Source organism: Lactuca virosa, chromosome 5 (genome assembly GCF_052849685.1).
Source record: "Lactuca virosa cultivar CGN04683 chromosome 5, Lactuca_virosa_CGN04683_v6, whole genome shotgun sequence".
Classification (NCBI taxonomy): Eukaryota; Viridiplantae; Streptophyta; class Magnoliopsida; order Asterales; family Asteraceae; genus Lactuca; species Lactuca virosa.
The window spans coordinates 456,950,763-456,971,707 of record NC_136430.1 but is presented as its reverse complement, the minus strand read 5'-3'; the positions used below and the strand labels follow the sequence as shown (position 1 = coordinate 456,971,707).

At 35.9% G+C, this 20,945-nt stretch overlaps 1 protein-coding gene and 1 pseudogene across 1 annotated transcript; one reads left to right on the top strand and one right to left on the bottom strand.

Annotated features, from left to right (window-relative positions):
• Positions 1-16,162: 16,162 nt before the first annotated feature.
• On the bottom strand, positions 16,163-16,666 carry LOC145114331 (uncharacterized). Its single transcript, XM_079050328.1, has one exon. The coding sequence runs from the start codon at positions 16,664-16,666 to the stop codon at positions 16,163-16,165; it is 504 nt and encodes a 167-aa protein (XP_078906454.1).
• Positions 16,667-17,899: 1,233 nt separating this feature from the next.
• Positions 17,900-20,531, top strand: LOC145114330 (uncharacterized; annotated as a pseudogene).
• Positions 20,532-20,945: the final 414 nt, after the last annotated feature.

Sequence of the window (20,945 nt, the reverse complement as noted above, 5' to 3'; positions counted from 1 at the left end):
CAGCTTTATGAGAATTGCATGCTAGTTTAGGACAAAGGATCTAGGAAGGATGCTTTATGTGCCTGTTATATGTGTATCAGCTTTATGAACTTCATGTTAGTACAGATTAGTCAGTATGATGGCCTAATTAGTATATGCTTGATTACATGTACTCAATGCTCGAATGATGTTTGCTTTATGCTTTTAGGAGTTCTAGTTATCTTCTACTAACTAGTAAATGAATATTTTAAGTTACATATTGCGAGGATTAAATAATTTCAGAAGGTTAGGTCTAGCTATATTGCGCAACTCTTGTTTGATTCCAACTGTTGTAGGGTAGGATCTCTCGTTCAAAGAATTATCTAGTTAGTGATATGTAATAGTATTCACGAGCTAGTTAGGGGGATATAGCAGGGACTTCTTATGCAGCTGATAACGGAGAGTGGATTGGTGATTACCCTAGGGCAAGCCTAGGATGAGTTTAGCATGAGATCAGCAGTAGTAGTAGAAAGGACTTGGTGGGGTCGAGGCAGTTCTTGAGGAAAGTACGGATAGATGTGGAAGGTAGTATGGGCCCGTACTACTGAAAGCAGAGGATCCGTACTCGAATCAAGGAAGGTTGAGATGAATCCATGAAAATTGTAGTGTGTGAGATCCCTCGAGTTATGATGAGAATTCTGATGATTGTTATGGTATATTTCCGAGTATGGTGACGCTACATGGTAGACCAGATGACAGCTTTGGTGCTGGCGAGGGATCAGGCTCGGACTCTGAAGTCGGGCAGCAGAATCCATTATGAAGGGCTTAATAGACTGAAGAACTCGACGAGTTCATGAGAGAACTCGACGAGTTGTTCTTGAAATGTCCCGATTCTAAAAAGGAAAAAATCGACGAGTTGTGGGAGGACTCGAAGAGTTGATGTGAAAAGTCGATTTTTTTGAGATTCATGAGAACTTCGCGAGTTGAAGAGAAAACTCGACAAGTTGAGTCAACTCGAAGCGTTGACTTCGACTTTGACTTGGACCATTTGGACTAGAGAAGCATTATTGGGCCCTAGGTTGAGGCCCATACGAAGTAATGGGGCCCAATTGAAAATTGGGCTACATATTGGGCTTTTATGGATATTATGGTTTTAGACCTTAATGGTTTTGGGCTTGGGCCTTAATTATGGGTCTTGTTGGGCCAGGGGTAAATTGGTCATTTTACCCCAAGTAAGGATTATGGATCATGGTTTGGAACTCAATTGTATGACATCCCCATTTTCACGGCCAGAAAAAACCGATTATGTTTATGCTTTATAAAAATCAGAGTACCTCTTTTAATAAAAATGTTGCGGAATTTGTTCCCAAAAAACATGATAAATACGTTATCAAAAGCATTTCCGAAGAAATGTATTTTTATTCCTTTTAAAACCTTGGGATGCCATCGTCAATACAGAGACATAAGCATGAACAGAACTTACATTCATTTACACTAGTGATCTACATCTCTTTTAAATCTCTCAGTGTAAAGTAGCTTCGTATCGACACCTATGATACAAATAAGCTTGAGTGGGTCAGGTTGGGAAACCTGGTGAGTACATAGGGTTTTCAACCCAAAATAATATAATTATTATGTTTAAACATAAAAAAATCAACCCAATTACCCATCCCCATTATCTTCTTTACTCTTAAGGGTCTACCCTAAGAATCAACAATTTCTCGTTCATTCATTCCTAAGGATTATCCTATGGAATAGGCACAAAGTCCATCGTTACCAGGGTTTATGGATTACAACTGGTGAACACGTAGTCCAAAATATCTAGTGAACACTTAGTTCTAAAATACCTAGTGAACACACTCAGTTCAAAATATCTAGTGAACACACTCAGTTCAAAAATGCCTAGTGAACACACTCAGTTCAAAATACCTGGTGAACACTTAGTTTAAAAATACCTAGTGAACACACTCAGTTCAAAATACCTGGTGAACACACTCAGTTCAAAATACCTAATGAGCACCTAATTCAAGAACACCTACAGGTTACGAGCCTACTAGCGTTCCACTGGACTGTCTAGTATAGTCTGTGGTCGTCATTTATGCTCCACAGGATGACTGGATCACTGTCAACCTTGAGGTCTTTCATCGTGTTATCACACAACAACTATTTCATCTACCCATGTTTTACCCAACACATTTTGTAGATATAAAATACATATACAGTTTAAAACATTTAAAACATGTATATAAAAAAAATCTTTCACCCAACATAGACAGCAAATATTCAGACAATATGCACACATAGCACGTAATTTATATTAAATACTTCATATCTATGTGTAAGATGAAATGGACTATGCACTCACCTGATAAGGTGGTGACTCTGCACTTGGACAGCACTTCGTTACTTTTAAAACAATTTCCTTCGACAAAACCTAGTATCATTACCACTAGGGTTTAGTCTAATATTCATTGCGACTAATTATTAGTCTTAGCATTATTATTATTATATAAGCGTTTAAACAATATTTTCCAACCACTATGTACAGACAGGGGCCAGACATAAAACACCGGAGGGCATGACCATTTTGGCATATAACACTTCTGAAATCCAACAACCCTATGCGGCCCTTTAAACCAGATTCCCCGTACCGCGAGTGTTTAAAAATATATTATAACGACACTTATATAACCCATAATAATAGCCCAAATATTTATTATAAGTTCCTAATAACATTACTATATTGAAACATAAGTTATACTAAAGTTAGGTTAGGCGTAGCTCACTTACAGCAGGTTTTTCTCAAAACCGGGCTCCGCTGGAGCAGCGTTCCCGAGCCGAAAGGCTCTTCTTCTCGGAGCCGTCGGGCACTCCGGGGCTTCCGCCTCGTGCTAGGGAGGTTCCCTAGGCTTTTGGGGGGGTTTCGGGGCTAGAGAGAGGTTCTAGAGAGAGAGGGAAGTGATGGGAGGTGTGAGGAATGAAGAGGGATTCACCTCTTATTTATAGGGGGCTGGAGGGTCACTCACGTCGTGAGTTTTATGATGCTCACGTAGGCGAAGTCTGGTGCTGACACGTGGCATCGCACACAGGGTGGAAATCAGCCGATTTTCAAAAATTCATAACTTTCGCATACAAGCTCCGTTTTTGACGTTCTTTATATCCACGCGTAGGTAAAAATAAGATCTACAACTTTCATTTTGACTATGTCGACTAATTCTCGACCGATCTTAAATTTAACAGTAGGAGAATATTAGACTGTTAAATGACCGCGAAAAATTCGTAACTCCTTCATACGGACTCCATTTTCGTCTGTCTTTTTACCGTTGAGTTCCTATTAATGAGATCTTCAATTCTAATTTAGGCCGTGTAGGCCAAAAACCGCTCGATCTAATATTCGAGTTCCGGGTCGTGCACTGCTATGTCAAATCTTAGAAAATTCATAACTTCCTCATACGAAGTCAGATTTGGGCGTTCTTTTTTTGTATGTTCTCGGTTTAATGTATACTACAACTTTTGTTTAGTTTTCTAAGGCTAAAAAGTCCTCCATAGTAAATTCACTATTTACGTCTCCCGGTGCCGTGCCGGCTTTGCCGTAAAACTTCGACGGGCCATAACTTCTTCGTTATAACTCGGATTTCGGCGTTCTTTATATGTACGGAACCCTTGAGACGTATTCTACAACTTGGTTAAGATTATTTATTTTAAATAATATTTTGTCAAAAAGTCGTTTTCGACCCCTATTATCTCTAAATTGACTAGCCCGGATCTACGGGAGTTACAAATTGCTAATTGGGTGATGTATTGGTATTGATAGCCCAGGGAGTTTCCAGGATAGCAACTAAGGATTTCCTGCAATGTACTTCAGCAGTTGAGGTGAGTTACCTTCCAGTAGGAGTGGGTCGAAGGCACCAATGTTGGCCCACTAGTAGTTGAGGTGATTGTCTTTGTGATAATTGTATGGTATGCCACTATCTGTTATGCTTTATGTACTAGTATGCTATGTTATTATGCGGTAGTGGTAGGGATGAAATATTCCCCGGTTACCGGTTGAAAGAGACCGAAGGGGTAGGCCAGCACCCAGATATGCTAGGCAGTATGTGATTTATGTGTGTATGCTAGGATATTATGTGGTAGTGGTAGAGGTAGAGGTGAAATAGTCCCTGGTTACCGATTGAAAGAGACCAAAGGGGTAGGCCAGCACCCAGATATGCTAGGCAGTTACCGGTTGAAAGAGAGCGAAGGGGTAGGCCAACACCCAGATATGCTAGGCAGTTACCGGTTGAAAGAGACTGCATGAAACATCCCAAAAATACGGTCCAAAAATTTCATTTTTAAATCATTTAGGAAAAACATAATTCATCAATCATCATAATAAAATCACAAGTCATGTATCCCTAAAACATCATATCCAAGTACTGTATCAAATTCACATGTCAAAACATCATAGTCTAAACATCCCAGGCTAAAAGTTGTGGTGTGTGTCATGCAGTCATCCTGAGCTCTTCCCCTTGCTAGTGGAAGTACCTGAAACCAAAACTGAAACTGTAAGCACGAAGCTTAGTGAGTCTCCCCAACTACCACATACCATACATATAATATGCAACTAGGAGATACGGGCCCCGCCCACACTCTGCTGTCTAGGAGATTCAGGCCCCGCCCACACTCTGATGTCTAGGAGATTCGGGCCCCGCCCACACTCCGCTGTCTAGGAGATTCGGGCCCCGCCCACACTCTACTATCTAGGAGATTCGGACCCCTCCCACACTCCGCTACTAACATGCATACAAGTATCACACAGACAACAAGTATATCTATTTCTATCAAGCAGTCACATATCCATACTCAAATAATACTACGAGATTCGGGAACCGTCCACACTCAGCTACTAACATATCGCATATACAGGCCAACCTTGGTGTCGTAGACCCGTTCCTACTGAAGGAAACTCACCTCTCAAGCTGGTTGCTGAAATATCATGTGAGGAATCTCTAATAGTTGCTCCAACGACTCCCTGACTATTACTATCACAATAATTACTTAGTCAAAAACTGATAATCCTTCTAAGGGTAAAATGACCATTTTACCCCTGTTCAAAGTCAACATTCTTGTCAAATTCAACATTCTGACTAACTCAACTCGCCGAGTTGACCTACCAACTCGCCGAGTTCTATAACTTAGAAATCCTGGAATCACGATCCAACTCGCCGATTCATACCCCTGACTCGTCGAGTTCTATCTGGTACAAAATCGGAACAACACGATTCAACTCGGCGAGTTCCTCTATGGACTCGACGAGTTCTTCAGTCTGTTTGGGCCATCTTAAGGGATTAAGCCCGTACTTTTCAGATCCCTACTCCATACTTCATCTACATACTGGAAATACCCTTTTAAGGGTAAAGTTTCCAACTTTACCGAATATTAGTCCTTATCAAAGAGTTAAACTCAAACCCTAGCTCTCTAGAACATAGATCTTGGTCCAAAAGCCATAATACTCCAAACTAACCCATCCTAACATATATCTAGGCCTTAGACATTACTTGAATACGTAAACCTCCTAACTTTCCTTCCATGCGTGGCCTTTTGGGGCTTAAAAGACCATAATAACACCTTAAAGCTTGCATGGGGCTTCCATGGTCATAAATTTTGCACCTTTATGCCATGAAACCCCTTCTAGACCCCATATCTAGAAGGTAGAACACTTGGGACATCTATTTCCCAAGGACCAAGTTTCTTGAAACAAAAACCCCATAAAGTGATAAAAAAGAGATCTAACAACTACTAATCAAGGTGGAGACTTGATTACCAGAAAATGAAGAGGATGAGAAGTTGCTTCTAGATCTACTAGCTTCCTTCTGAATCTCCAAGCTTCTTTTCTTCTTCATAAGCTTCAAATGCACAAAGATTACTCAAGAATGGCTCACAAACTCACACACGGGTCTAGGGTTTCGTGGTTTAGGGTTTGGGACTTGGAGGCTGGAAATGAGGCCAAAAGGTGGGGATTAAGTTGCTTAAATAGGGTGCAAAACCCCGAAATTAGGGTTTCGTGCTGGCAGACCTACACGCCGAGTTGAAGGTCGCAACTCGTCGAGTAGATGGCTTAAAACCCGCGTCCAAATCTCGTTTCTACTCGACGAGTTTGGGCCTCCCAACTCGTCGAGTAGCTCTACTAAAATGAATAAATTATACTTAAATGCGTACCAGGAACCAGACGTTACACCGAAAGGATAGGCCAGCACCCAAATATGCTAGGCAGTATGTTATTATATGGTATGTGGTATGATGGGGCAACTCACTAAGCTTTGTGATTACGGTTTACAGTTTTGGTTTCAAGTACTTCCTCTTCGAAGGGAAAGGAGTCGGCATGATCGCAGCGCATCATACTACATTTTCCGCACATGAGATCTTTGGGAGTTATACTCTGATATTGTTTTACCATGACATGTTTGACTATTGATACTTTTGTTTTGATTTGAATTGATACTATGGTTGTTTTCAGACAAATGGTTTTATATTTATTAAATTAAAAAGAGTAAATTACACGAATCGTCCTTATGGTTTGGGGTAATTTTCACGCTTGATCCCTACCTTATTTTTTTAACTCGGAAGGTCCCTACTGTTTGTTTCTGTTACGCGCTTGGTCCCTACTGTTTGTTTTTGTTACACGCTTGGTCCCTGTCTTACCTAAAAATACTATTATTTAAATAGAAAAAAATTGTGGGGTATGTAAGGTAAGGTGAGGGAAGTGGGGTTGGGGTGTGTTTGTTTAAATAAATTAAAAAATCAAGAGCAAAATAGTCATTTAAGGTAAGACAGAGACCAATCGCGTAACAAAAACAAACAGTAGGGACCTTCCGAGTTAAAAAATAAGTTAGGACCAAACACGCAAATTACCCTAAACCATAGGGACAATTCGTGTAATTTACTCAATTAAAAATGAAAATTTTGGGATATTACAGAGGATGTCCCGCGGGTTTGCATGGTTATTCACATCTTGTTTGTGATCCTCGGTATCTCAGTCACAAAAGTAAGAGCATATTCTGATATTAAACATGTCATTAATAGTTCAATGAATCTTAAAAGATTTAGGAGTTTCATTGTGAATGAAATTGATAAAGTGTTTTACCTACCTAAAATAGATTTGTATTTTGAGTACGTCATCCCTCTTCGTATTACGAACTGAAAATATAGATCCTAGCCTTAATTATATTAATTTGGTTAAAATATATTAAGGATTGAAATCAACTAAATAAAACTTGTGTCATCACTCTTTTGTCAATTCTTTCAATGGAAAAGCTTATTGGTCCAAACTACATGGACTGGATATGGAATCTGAAAATGATTTTTCGCTTTGAGAACAACTACTATGTTCTCGATACCCCAATTCCCGATATTGACATGAATACTGCTACTCCATATGAAATTGATGCTAATAAAAAACATATTCACAATGCTACAAAGGTTGCATGTATCATGATAGCCAATATGTCGCATGAGCTTCAAAAGTCTTATGAGGAGTACTGGTCATATGAAATGAACTTCTCTCTTGCTGAAATGTTTCACAAGGAAACAAGACAAGAACGCTATGAAGTCGTCAAAGCTCTAATAGCATGTAAGTTGAAGGAAAGAGAATCTATGTGTGCTCATGTACAGAAGATGCAGAGACATATCGAAAGGCTCAAGAAGCTCAATATGAATTTCGAAAAAGAGTTGGCCATTGATATGGTTTTTAATTTATGATCAGTTTATCTTAATTATCATATGAACAATACTGAAAACGACATTGATGCAACTCCATAATTTGTTGCAAACCACAGAAGAGGGAATGAAGAAGTCACATGTCACTAATACAACTACTCCTCTTGTCCTGGCCACTCATAAAGGCAAGGGGAAGATGCAACATCCCAAAAATACTACTAATTTTTTTTCATTTTTCCAACCATCAAATACACACAATGTATTTTCCAAAATTAATCATAGTAAAATATAACACAATCATCAGAGTAAAAAAATAGTCATCAATGCGGAAAATCATAGGGGGTGTTGTGCAGTCAAGTCGTGCTCTTCCCTTTAGCACTGGAAGTATCTGAAAATGTTAAACCACAAAACTGTAAGCACAAAGCTTAGTGAGTTCCCGAAAATACCAAATGCCATATATATTGGGCCCCGCCCTCATATCGGACCCCGCCAATCATACAAATAGGCCCAACCCAACATACAAACAAGCCCAACGTCGCATACAAACAGGCCGAGCCCAACCGTAATAACCCAAAAACCATAGAAATTTAAAATTTTCAAAAACAACCCATTGCATCCGTAAAGTGTTTACAAAACCATTGTTTCAAAAGTATTATTCAAGATCAGAGTATCCCAAGATCCAATGTCATAAAAACAAGAATATGTGCACGATCATGCCTTTGTTTTCCCACGATCCTCCGAAGTACTTGAAACAATAAGCTGAAACTGCAAGCCAAAGCTTAATGAGTTCCCTCAAAGTACCATCACACAACATAACAAATAATAGTATGCAAATATGAGCCTTCAGCCTGACTGGACTGCCTCGTAGGGCCTACAACCTATCTGGACCGCTCTCCGAGCCTTCGACGTGACTGGACCGCCTCGCAGGGCCTATAGCCTATCCGGACCTCTCTACAGGCCGCCGACCTGACTGGACCTCCTCGCAGGGCCTGCAGTCTATCTGGATGTCCCAAGGCGTCTTGGCCTTCAGCACGAAGCAAGACCGCCTCAACCCAAAAGGTACCAAATTTAAGTTATCTCAATGTTTGGGCCTGTAGAGCAGTTGTAAGGCTCACTGAACCCAAAAGGAAAACATTGGGTGAGATAGGTGTAGATTGTATATTTATTGGATATTTTGAGCATTCCAAAGCATATAGATTATATGTTTTAGAGTCTAATGACTTTGTGTCTGTAAACACAGTGATAGAGTCAAGAGATGTTGTCTTTGATGAACAAAGATTTACATTTATACCTAGACCAAGGGACATGATTCATCAATCTTCCAGCAAGAGTACTACTCAAGCTGAAGATGTTTTTGGTGGTGCAATTTCTGTACCTGAACCTAGGAAAAGCACAAGAGCTAGACAAGCCAAGTCTTTTGGATCTGATTTTCAACTTTATCTGGCTGAAGGAACAAGGAATGAGACTATACGTCAACATCAATATTGTTTTAATATTGAGGAGGATCCAAAGACTTTTAGTGAAGTTATTCCTTCTAGGGATGTTCATTTCTGGAAAGAAGCAATTCAGGATGAAATTGATTCTATCATGCATAACAATACTTGGGTATTGTCTGATTTACCTCCTGGTTGTAAGGCATTGGGAAGTAAGTGGATCCTCAAAAGGAAAATGAAGGTGGATGGCACAATTGATAAGTATAAAGCCAGATTGGTTATCCAAGGCTTTAGGAAAAAGGAAGGCATTGACTTCTTTGATAGTTATGCTCCTGTTGCTAGAATTTACACAATTAGATTATTGTTAGCTCTTACAGCTATACATAATCTTGTGATTCACCAAATGGATGTGAAAACTGCATTCTTGAATGGTGACTTGGATGAGGAAATTTACATGAAACAAGTTGAAGGGTTTGTGATGCCTGGTGATGAACATAAGGTGTGCAAGTTAGAGAAATCATTATATGGTTTGAAACAAGCACGGAAACAATGGCATTAAAAGTTTGATGATGTGATTTTGTCTAATGGTTTTGCATTAAACCAGGCTGACAAATGTGTATATAGCAAATTTGATTTTTCTGGTAAAGGAGTTATAATTTGTCTATATGTTGATGATATGTTAATTTTTGGTACTGATCAAGGTGAAGTTGATAAAGCCAAGAAATTCTTATCATCTAGTTTTGATATGAAATACATGGGGGAGGCTGAGGTAATTCTTGGTATAAGAATTAGAAAAGGAAACAATGGGATTTCAATTTCTCAATCTCATTATATTGAGAAGATATTGAAAAAGTTTAACTTTTACAATTGTTCTCCTGTTAGCACTCCTATAGATCCTAGTCTTAAGCTTCTACCTAATAAAGGATCTTCAGTGTCTCAACTTGAATACTCAAGGGCTATTGGTTGTCTAATGTATGTCATGATTAGTACTAGGCCTGATATAGCATATGTTGTGGGAAGGCTTAGTATATATACTAGTAATCCTAGTTCACATCATTAGCAAGCTGTGAGTAGAGTATTCAAGTATTTAAAAGGGACCATGAATTATTGTTTAACTTATAGTGGATATCCTTTTGTTTTGGAAGGTTATTCAGATGCCAGCTGGATTAACAATTTAGAGGATCACTCCTCTACAAGTGGTTGGGTGTTTCTTCTTGGAGGAGGTGCCATTTCTTGGGAATCTAAGAAACAGACTTGTATTACTAACTTAACCATGAAGTCTGAGTTTGTTGCATTGTCTGCTGCTGGTAAAGAAGCTGAGTGGCTAAGGAATTTGATTTATGAAATTCCATTATGGCCCAAACCGATATCTACCATTTCTATCAGATGTATAGTGCTGCAACCTTGGCTAAGGCTTACAGTCAAGTGTATAATGGAAAGTGTAGACATTTAGGTGTTAGACACACCATGATTCGTGAGCTCATAATGACTGGTGTGATATCTGTGGAGTTTGTAAGAACTCAGTTGAATTTAGCCGATCATCTAACCAAAGGGTTAGAAAGAGATCTTGTGCACAAGGCGGCCGTAGGGATGGGTTTAAAGTCCACTTAAAATCTTTTATATTGAGATACCCAATTCCCATCTAATGTAATATTAGATGTTGAATTCAATGTGGAAAGCTTGATATTTGAAGATTGGAACACATTCTTATCATCATCCCAAGGTATGTGTTCAGCACTTCAAGTAAAGGAGGTTGAATTTATATTCTTAATAGCTCTTTTGAAAAATTGCATTTGCAGGTGCAAGAATAAAAGGAATACCTATATAAGCATGTAGTTTAGCTGCTTCAAGAAGTTAGGACTTGGCTTTGATATGCTTATTGAAGGATGGGACACAAGCTAGTAAAATATAGTGTCAAGTTAGAACTTATGAAAATGTAAATTGTTGTGTGTATTATCTTCATGTACTCACTATGGATAGAAAGGGTTAAATTCTTAGTGACACCCTGATATTCGAATATTTGGATTGTATAATATACTAATGTGAAATACAATCATCACGGCATTTCATTTATGCATCAGTTTGTTGGTGTTATGTTTCATTTTAAGTTAATCAAGATTACACTTAAATGGGGGAAGTTTGTTGGTGATTTGTTATCATCAATGTTATTTAAGTGTAATGGGATTACTTTCTTGACCAAAAGTGATCTTGATAAATATTAAACAAGTAAGGAAGGTGTGGAGTACACACTTGTTTAAGTTTGATCACGTTTCAAAGTACACTGTCATTTAGGGGCGAAGCTCCTGAACGAACGGGGGTCCGGGGGCAGCGCCCTAGGAGCCGGGTCCAAGGGGCAGAGCCCGGGGTCGAGCTGGCATTAAACCCATGACAGTTTTCAGAGAATTGGTTTGACCCTTATCCAAATATCTGTTTTTATGTTAGTTTTTATGGTTTTATGACAGTTTGAAACTGTCATATGACAGTTTTCAGATAGAGATCTAAAAGTTGGTTTTAGTCTCATTTCTGGTACATATTAAATTATCATCAAACACTCTCAATTCTTGTCTCTCTGAGTCTTATCCAATCAAAGATTATGGAGTACCACCCAAATACTTTGATTTGAAAGTGATAATCACGACTCTCATATTTCTAAGTGCCATTAAACCCGTATTTCTAACAGTTTTTGCTTTTTCAAAAGTGTTATGTTGGCATGTTGCAGTTTTACAAAATTGTTTCGGTGCTGTTTTACAAAACTACTTTTGAGTTATATCTCTCAACCTTCGCACACAATAAATCAAAACGGTTGAGGATATGAAGCTCAATAATGTAAAATCGGTAGTCTACAACCAATTTAATTGCTAGATTTCTTAAAATTTTATAGTTGTCTTTGAAACAAATCTGTCCCACAAAACAGTTATAGTAATGTAATCCAAACATAAAACAGTTTCAACTGCTATAATTGGGTAGTTTATTTATTTTTTCAAATTACAATGTTCTTGTACGAAAAAAAGGGCTCAAATAGGTAGATTTTTAAAGTATATGCCTTAGTAAGAAACAAGTTGAAAGTACAATGATCTAGTCGAAAGAAATGGAAGTGGGTTGCCACAATAAACAAATAAATGGAATTACGTTGTTATTTCTTTCATCTAGCTTTATATTTGTATCTCTATGAAAACTCATAAATAGCTTTTCTATTGTGCAACTGATATAACAGAAAAAGTCACTGGAAAAGAACAAACAACAGGAAGCAATAACACATTCTATCCATTTTATTTTTGATTTTTTGGACTTCTTAATGGTTTTTGATAAAAAAAATAAAAATAAACAAAAAAAAACCATTATGCTATTTAGAAAGTGTAAAATTTGCCTGAAGTGCCTTTTAGATATTTTGGTGCAAATCTGAATTGACCCATATTACTAATGGTATATGGAGAACCATTTATCCCCATGAAACCTGACATAAGCCAAAAGTGCTTATTTTCTGTGTGCCTTTATATTTGTATCATCCATCCGTCTGTTTTGTGTTTTGTGTCTGAATCTTATATGTCCAAATACAATTGCATAATTTCCAGCTCATTGGTGTGTATTATGCATATCACCTCAAGGTTGTCAAGATCGGGATCCTATGTAGGATCGTTTTTGGGTTTACAAGATCGGAATCCTAATTCTTAGCTGCTTAATTACTAATAAGTTAGATTCACCAAATATATGCTTCTCAAAATGAAAATATGAGAAATTAAATATATTTCTACTTCTTCTTCCTACTTATAGTCATACTCATATGAGATGATGACAAGTGTTATATTTGGATAATATTATTTATATTTTAATACATTTATCATCATTTCATGGATATGAGGATAAATAGGAAGAAAAGCAGGGGATATTTAATTTCTCTTTTTTTTCTTATTTCAGTTGAAATTGATAATATTTATATCTTAAAAAACATAGCCGGATTTATAACAATAGAGAATCTAAGAAACTAAAATCGTATATAACTCTAATATAATTCTTTCATTGAATCAGATTAATTTTGCTTAATGTTTATGACATGTATCTCGAACTGAAATTAGTTAAAATTATTATTCCAAATACATCCCTAGAAAGAAAAAAAAAATCCCCAAATAACCCAGCCCTAAAAACATAATTATCCAAGTATAACAAAAGCCCAGTTAAGCCAGTCCGTTGTAAAGCCTAAGTATCCGCTCCATTATTTTGACTATTCTCATTTAAGAGCTTAAATGATACAGTCTATCGACAGGAACTCAGGAAGATTTATTACTTTATGTATAACATTTAGGGGATAATTTGATGGTAAAACCTTAGAGAAACCCAACACATTTTCATCCGATCCTTAAAAAATACCGCTATATTATTTTTTCGTACGTTAAAACTATTATATTTTTTTAAATGTCTAATTTAAACATTTGAGTTCAATAAACCCTAAATAGCAAAAAATGCTAGGTAATCGATTCTCAACAGATTGATGGTTACAATCCATTATATTAAAAATATTCAAAAAATATAAAGGTTTTGATGTACTAAAAATGGAGCGGATTGACCATAATACCCCTTTAAAATTATAAAAATACTTTGTAAATCATTCCATAAAACTTTGCCAGATCATTTCTTCACAACGTCGGTAGGATTTGTGAAAGTCATCAATTGATTTTTTCATTTGAATGTTGAATTTTTAGTTAATTAATTGCTAATAAATCAGATTTATATATTATATTATTATATTGTTCATGGAATTTTTGTTGACTCTTTCGAGAAACACTACTTTTCTTCTTGGCATGATGTTCCATTCATTGGGTAAGCTATCAAACTTTTTTATGATAAATTGATAATCACAATTCTTTTTTCCTTTGGTCATTTTACTTGAAAGAACACATCTGGTAGTGCAAATAGCATCTAGGACATATATATAAGTCAAATTTTTGCGTTAGCATCTCTTACCTCCACTGCCAAGTAATAAAACAACAGTTTGAAAAGTATACTCCAGAAAAACACAATTACAAATCAATGACAATTTTCCAATGGAAAAATTAGCAGAGAAATTAAAAATCCTCCTATTTTTTATTTCTATTTATCTTCCTACTCATATCAAATATTAACATGTGGAATCCATTAATTTTCTCTCTTAATTACATTTCTTGATTTTGACATTTGCTTTAATCTAATGAGTAGGAAGATTAGTAGGATTAAAAGGTAGAAGGATATTTGATTTCTCTAAAAGAAGACAAAAGAATGAAATATCATACACAATTACATAAATTCAAATATAATATATAACCATTATTTTCACTGTGCTCAACTTTATACATGATGAGAACTAGACGAAAAAAAAAAGTACCATGGACCACATTACCAAAAACAACAATAATTTTAAACCAACAAACTGCTCAATGCATCTTGCAAATGTACTAAACATTTACATAACAAACCCGTGACATATGGACATATAAAGTTAGAGTACTTGCTCTTGAAAAAAGCTTAACTTTTAATAAATAGGAAGATAAAAAGAAAAGAAAAAAGTCATAATTTAATAAATAAATAAAAACATATGATTCAACCAAATCATGCGAAAAGTTGATAACATTCATCCACTAAACAAACAAAAGGAAGCATTGACCAAAGAGCATCCTTTGGTCCCACACTTTAAATTTAAAAAAGAAAATAATTTAGGGTAACATCAGCCAAGATGGTTGTCATTTTTTGCATAATAACAACCAACTTGTGTCATATTAGATATTACCCAAAATTACAAGAATGGTCCCTATGCTTTACCTAAAATTGCAAGTTCAGTCCAAATTTTGAAGTCATCCTTAAGTTTGTATGTTGTTGCATATACAATCTCTGACCCATATAAAATGACTTCAATATTTGGATAGAGCTCGGGATTTTGAGTTAAAGCACATGCACTAAACTTGTGATTTTGTGTAAAGCAAAAGGACCAAAATTGTAATTTACTCTTTAAACAAGCTTGGTTACCATTTTTTGCAAATTTACCCCACATCCAAACTGCCACAACAATAGTATGACCTTTAGAAAGCTAGGTACTTCCAAATAACAATGCAAGCAAATGAAGACAAAAAAAAAAAAAAAAAAAAAAAAAAAAACGAAATCATGTTAATGAGTGAATTCCTGCATATATGATTTTCATAGAATTCATAAGGACTCCCATTTTTGGTTCTAAAAGTAGTTAAAAGGTTGAAGCTTTTACGAAAGTAAGAGTAAGAAAGAAAACCAATGAAAAGGAACCCATATACATATCTCCATGTGCAAACTTGCCAAGAGCATAAAAGCCGGGAAGTTGATTGATTAGGGGCATCTTGGAAAGTGATGAATGAGGGCTGAAAAACTGTCCTACATTCAATGATCACAAAAGTTCCAACAAGAAACATATACCCTTTTAGATACCATATCTATTTTAACAAATGTACGATATAAACATTAAGTTTCATAATCTATACAATTATGTTTATGACATAAAGTAGAAACAACATATTTTGTGATGAAATTATTGAGGCCTACTTTAAACAGAGAATCTCTAAGGTGAGCATGAGATAGATATTGAAGGAATATATACTCTAGCTACTTTATGATGACAGGAGCCCCAAAGGGAAAGAAACACTAATTTGAGTGGTCTTACTGGATTTGTGTTGATAGGATAATCATAATTCATAAATACTTGCTCTGTAGTCAACACGTTTCAAATCCTCACCAAAATGGTAGTTTCTTTAAGGATAAATTACTTTTAATGACTTCATTCAGACAGTTAGCACGATAAAGCTCGTTGTTAGATACATTGACAATGGATTATGATTCAATCAATGATGATAAGAAGCATTTGTAACTCAATAAATCTTTAACATTATAGAAGCACATAGTTAGGAGGTCACAAAAATCACATAATTCAAATGGAATTGAAGGCTCGAAAGCAGGAATCATCATCAACATCAACATACAAATTCATTGAGGACGATGATCATCAAGACATCAGCCTAAAACAACATTCGATCAAACTTAACAAAAATGGCAAATTTAAACAGCAAAATGTATTCATATTGATATTACTGTACCATAACAAACCGTCCAGTTCCGTTACCTTCACCCCAAACTTCCTGATTCCTCACCAAATTAACATCTTTGGGTACAGTAACCACAAGCTCTCCATCGCTAAAAGCTGCCGTAGCATGCTCCGGCTGCGTAGACTCCGGAAGCCTAAACCGCCACAAATCAACCTCCAGCTGATTAACACCACCACCAGAATCACCGACACCACGTGTCCCTCTTACAACAACTTTCGTCACGCCAGGATAGATCTCGATAGTATGAGCCGCGACGTCGGTGGCGATATCGTCGTCCGTATCGACAACAAACTTCAAGGAATCTGACGTTTCCTGGATCGAAACCTCGGCGTCGGAGTAAAAAGGAAGCTCGAGTACTTTAGCAAAGATGTGAGGGAGTCGCCGGAGCTTCTTTTGACGGCAGATAGCAGCGGTGTCACCAGACTGCGAACCAAAATCGTACCGGACAGTGATGTTTCGCCTATTTGGTGCCGGATAAACCTTCATAGCTCTTCGAATCAGGGAAAAACAGGAAACCCTAGCTATGAACACTGAATTTGTGTTACAGATCTCAAAACAGGGATGATAACTGGTAACTGATTGTGTAAGTATTCATCAGCAATACGTAGAGATTAGGTATATCTCGATGAATTAAATATTGATATATCCAGGAGATTATGAAAGTGAGAGTGGTGGGAAATTATAAGTGAAGTTCTATATGAAATTGGGATAGACCAGGTAACCGGTTTTTCTAAAATTCGAATTGGGTAAAAAAATTTAAAACTGAATAAAGGGAAATCGAATGGAATTAATAATTAATTCGATTCGTCTAATTATGGTAAAATTTAAACAAGTTTAGACTATCGAATTATTTATTTGATTTTTATAGGATTGTAAAAAATTCATCAATGTTAAATTTAAAGTAATCCTAGGGATATATACATTAAATTACCAATATTTTCATCGATTTATCAAGAAAGTCTTAAATTTTATTTTTTTGACAGTAAAGTCTTAATTACCGACAATTTTTGATACATTTACCCTTTTTTTCCAGTTAGCCGGTAATTACGATTTTATTGTCAAAAAAAAAAAAAATAGGACCTTCTTGTCAAATCCTGAATTATGATTTTACTATCAAAAAATAAAGTTTAGAATTTTCTTGTCAAATAATTGAAAATATTGGGAAATTTAATGGTATAATAGTCAAAGAAAGGGATATATACAATAAAGTCCAAATATTTTCAACAATTTGACAAAAAAATTCCTAAATTTTATTTTTTTGACAATAAAGTCCTAATTCACGATTTGAAAAGAAAGTCTTAAAATTTATTTTTTTTACAATAAAGTCTTGATTACCGGCTAACCGGAAAAAAGGATAAATGTGTCAAAAATTGTCGGTAATTATGACTTCACTGTCAAAAAAATATAGTTTAGGACTTTCTTCACAAATCGATGAAAATATTGGGATTTTAGTGTATATATCACTTACTATTATATAATAGGTTTTGAGACTCCGAAACAATTCCTTGACAAAGACGTCCCCTATGGATGGAAAATATATCTTTTTAAAATTAAAATATAAAATATTTCTAATCAATAATGAAACTTTTGTTAAGTTTTTTATTTCTTCTTTCTCACCGGTTGAACGTATCGAATAGAACCCAAAGAAAGATGCCTCTTATGTGATTGCACCCAAGAAGCAAATCTGCAACACTTGAAACCACCAGCTAAAACACGATTATGGTTTCTGTTCTTGAGGCGCGGCGTAAGGAGAAAGGAGTGCGATACGATTATGTGATACACATATCTGACAGTTTTGTTTGGTTGGGGTATTGTCACTGTTTTGAAAACCGGACCGGACCGGCCGGTTTAACTGGGAACCGGTGCTGGTTCCGGTTCTTTAGCCTCTGGAAACCGGTAGTGCATCAAACCGTAAAAAACTGGCGGTTTTTTGTGAACCGCGGTCAGACTGGGCTGGTTGAACCGGCTTCTGAACCGGTTTTTACTTTTTTTTTTGTTTTCTTTAAACTAATATCGGACAAATCATTCCCAATTCCCAAATCGCAAAACACACAGTCGCACACCTAAAGTCTAAACTCCAAACACTAAACCTAATGTCGAATGTCGATTGATTCCAATCATTCCATTCCCTTTTGTTTTATAGTTCTGCGATCACAATTCACAACTCTCCATCGTTACCTTCGTCCTGCGATCACAACTCTCCATCGTCTCCATCAGCTCCGATTTCTACTACACCACCGACGAGGCGACGAGCAATCCAGTGAGTAGAGAAATTAGAAGCTTGAATTTCTTGGTTAGTTGATCCATTCTTTTTTTTCTAGGATTCTATTCACTTTTTCTTACTTTCTTACCCTTTATGCAACTTAGCATCTTAATGTGGAAATTCTACAGCAACAAGAGATATTCTTATATATTACACGTTAAGGAATACACAAAACACATATATTACGTTGATTTTGGTTGCTAACTTAATGTAATTTTTGTTGGAAAATAAATCAATGACATATAGTTGATTCTTATAGACTTGATTGGGCAGAAAATGGTTGTACAATTATGGGTGATGGGTGGCAGGATACAAGACAACAACCCCTTATCAAATTTATGGTGGATTGTGCAAAAGGGATTTCCTTCATCAAATCAGTTGATGCATCGGATATTGAGAGTAATGCCCAAACGCTATGCAACTTATTTAGTGAGATTGTTGAGATTGTTGGTCGTCAGAATGTAGTTCATTTAGTCACTGATAATGCTGCAAACTATAAGGCTGCAGGAAGATTGTTATGAGAGAAATATTTTTCTATTGTTTGGTCTCCTTGTGCATCTCACTGTATGAACTTGATTATGAAGGATATGTCGGAGATGCCTCAAGTTGCTGATTTCGTTACACTTGCATCGAGGGTTACAGTTTTTGTTTATAACCACAAATGGCCATTATATTGGTTAAGAAAAAGACTAGGTTGGACTGAGATTATTCGTCCGGGTGCCACTCGTTTTGGTACTACATTTATCGCATTGAAGAGTTTGTGTGATCACAAACATGATTTGCAAGCTATGGTCACCTCCCCGGATTATAAAAAAGTGATTAGATTGGAAAAAAGCAAAAGAAGTTAAGCTTATCATATTGAATGGAAACTTTTGGAATAATTGTGCTATCATAGTAAAAGTGATGACTCCAATGTTGAGACTTTTACGGATTTGTGATTCGGATGAGAAGTCGGCTTTAGGTATAACTTTTTTTATATTCTTTAATGATGTTTACAAATATATTATCATTTTAATTATTTTTAATGATGTTTTTTATAGGTTATGTATACGAAGGGATGTATGGGGGAAAAAATGAATTAAGAAATTGTTTCGCAACAACAAAGAGTTGTACGACCCTTACACTAACATCATTAAAAATCATTGGGATAGGATGTTGCGTAAGAGTCTTCATGTTGCGGCTTATTGGGTGAATCCGGTCTTTCAATATGATCAAGAAAGTTTTTGTAAGAAACCAGAGGTGGTTGCGGGGGTTATGGATATGATTTAGCGTTACAGTAGTGCTGGTACTATCAAAGGTCTAACTCTCATGGACCAACTAAAGTTGTTTCGTGAGCATGAAGGTAGTTTTGATAGAGCACTTGCTTTTGCTTCTCGTAATACTACTCGTCCAGGTAACATTTTTTAAAATTTTTATTAGTGGTGTATTTTAGTAAAAAGATTATAATATTATTTTATTATTTTTCCATTAGATGAATGGTGGAAATTACATGGTGGAGATGCTCTGGAATTGCAAAAATTTGCAATTCGAATTTTAAGCCAAACAGCTTCTTCTTCCGGGTGTGAGCGGAATTGGAGTGTCTTTGAGAGAATCCACACTAAAAGAAGGAATCGGTTGGAGCATCAAAGGCTTAATGACTTTGTTTATGTTCATTATAACTTGCGTCTACAAAATAGGTAACTTATACTTTCAAACTTTTTTTCCCTTTCTTTATTTATGTTTAAAAGTATATTAATATTTTTTTTCTAGGATCAAGGATCACAAAAAGTCTTATGACCCGATTGATTATGAAAGCATTGATAAAATTGAGTTTTGGGTGGTTGATGAAATACCGGAATGTGAACTAAGTTATACCGAATTGGAGAATATGGTTGAAGATGAACCACCAAAACTACAATGAATCGACAATGTTTGAATCCCAAGTTTCTCAAGGTTATTATTATTTTTATTTATTCTATCAATATTATTGTTATTCTTGTCTTTGAGTTTAAGTTTGCTAAAATTGAATTTCTATTTGATATTGATGATGATGAAGAAGATGATGATGGAGTTGCTTTAGAACAAATTGACACGAATTCCTTTAGATGAAGATTAGAAAGTGATTGAAGTTTGGATTTTGATACATTTCATGGTATTTTGATGTTGTGAACTTTGTTTTTTTTTTAAACTTGAATCAAGATGTGGTGAATTATTTTTATGATACTTTGTATGTTTGATATTTTTACTTAGTGTTGAACTGAACACACTTATTATTATTGGTAATTTTGTTTTGTATTTTATTTTTGTTTTATTTTTATTATTTTTTAATTTAAAATACAATAATGATGTCATCCGGTTCGTTCGGTGTTTTGGACTGTTCTACCGGTGGACCCATCGAATCGATATGGCGGCCGGTTCAATGTCCGGTCCGGTTTTCAAAACACTGGTTGTATAATTACGGAGAGTCTATAGTAGTATGTAGACCGTGTCTTTGTGACTGTTGTGAGACTATGGTTATATCAT

Coding starts and splice junctions, on each gene's coding strand:
- LOC145114331 (XM_079050328.1), bottom strand. CDS start 16,666: ATGAAGGTTTATCCGGCACCAAATAGGCGAAACATCACTGTCCGGTAC.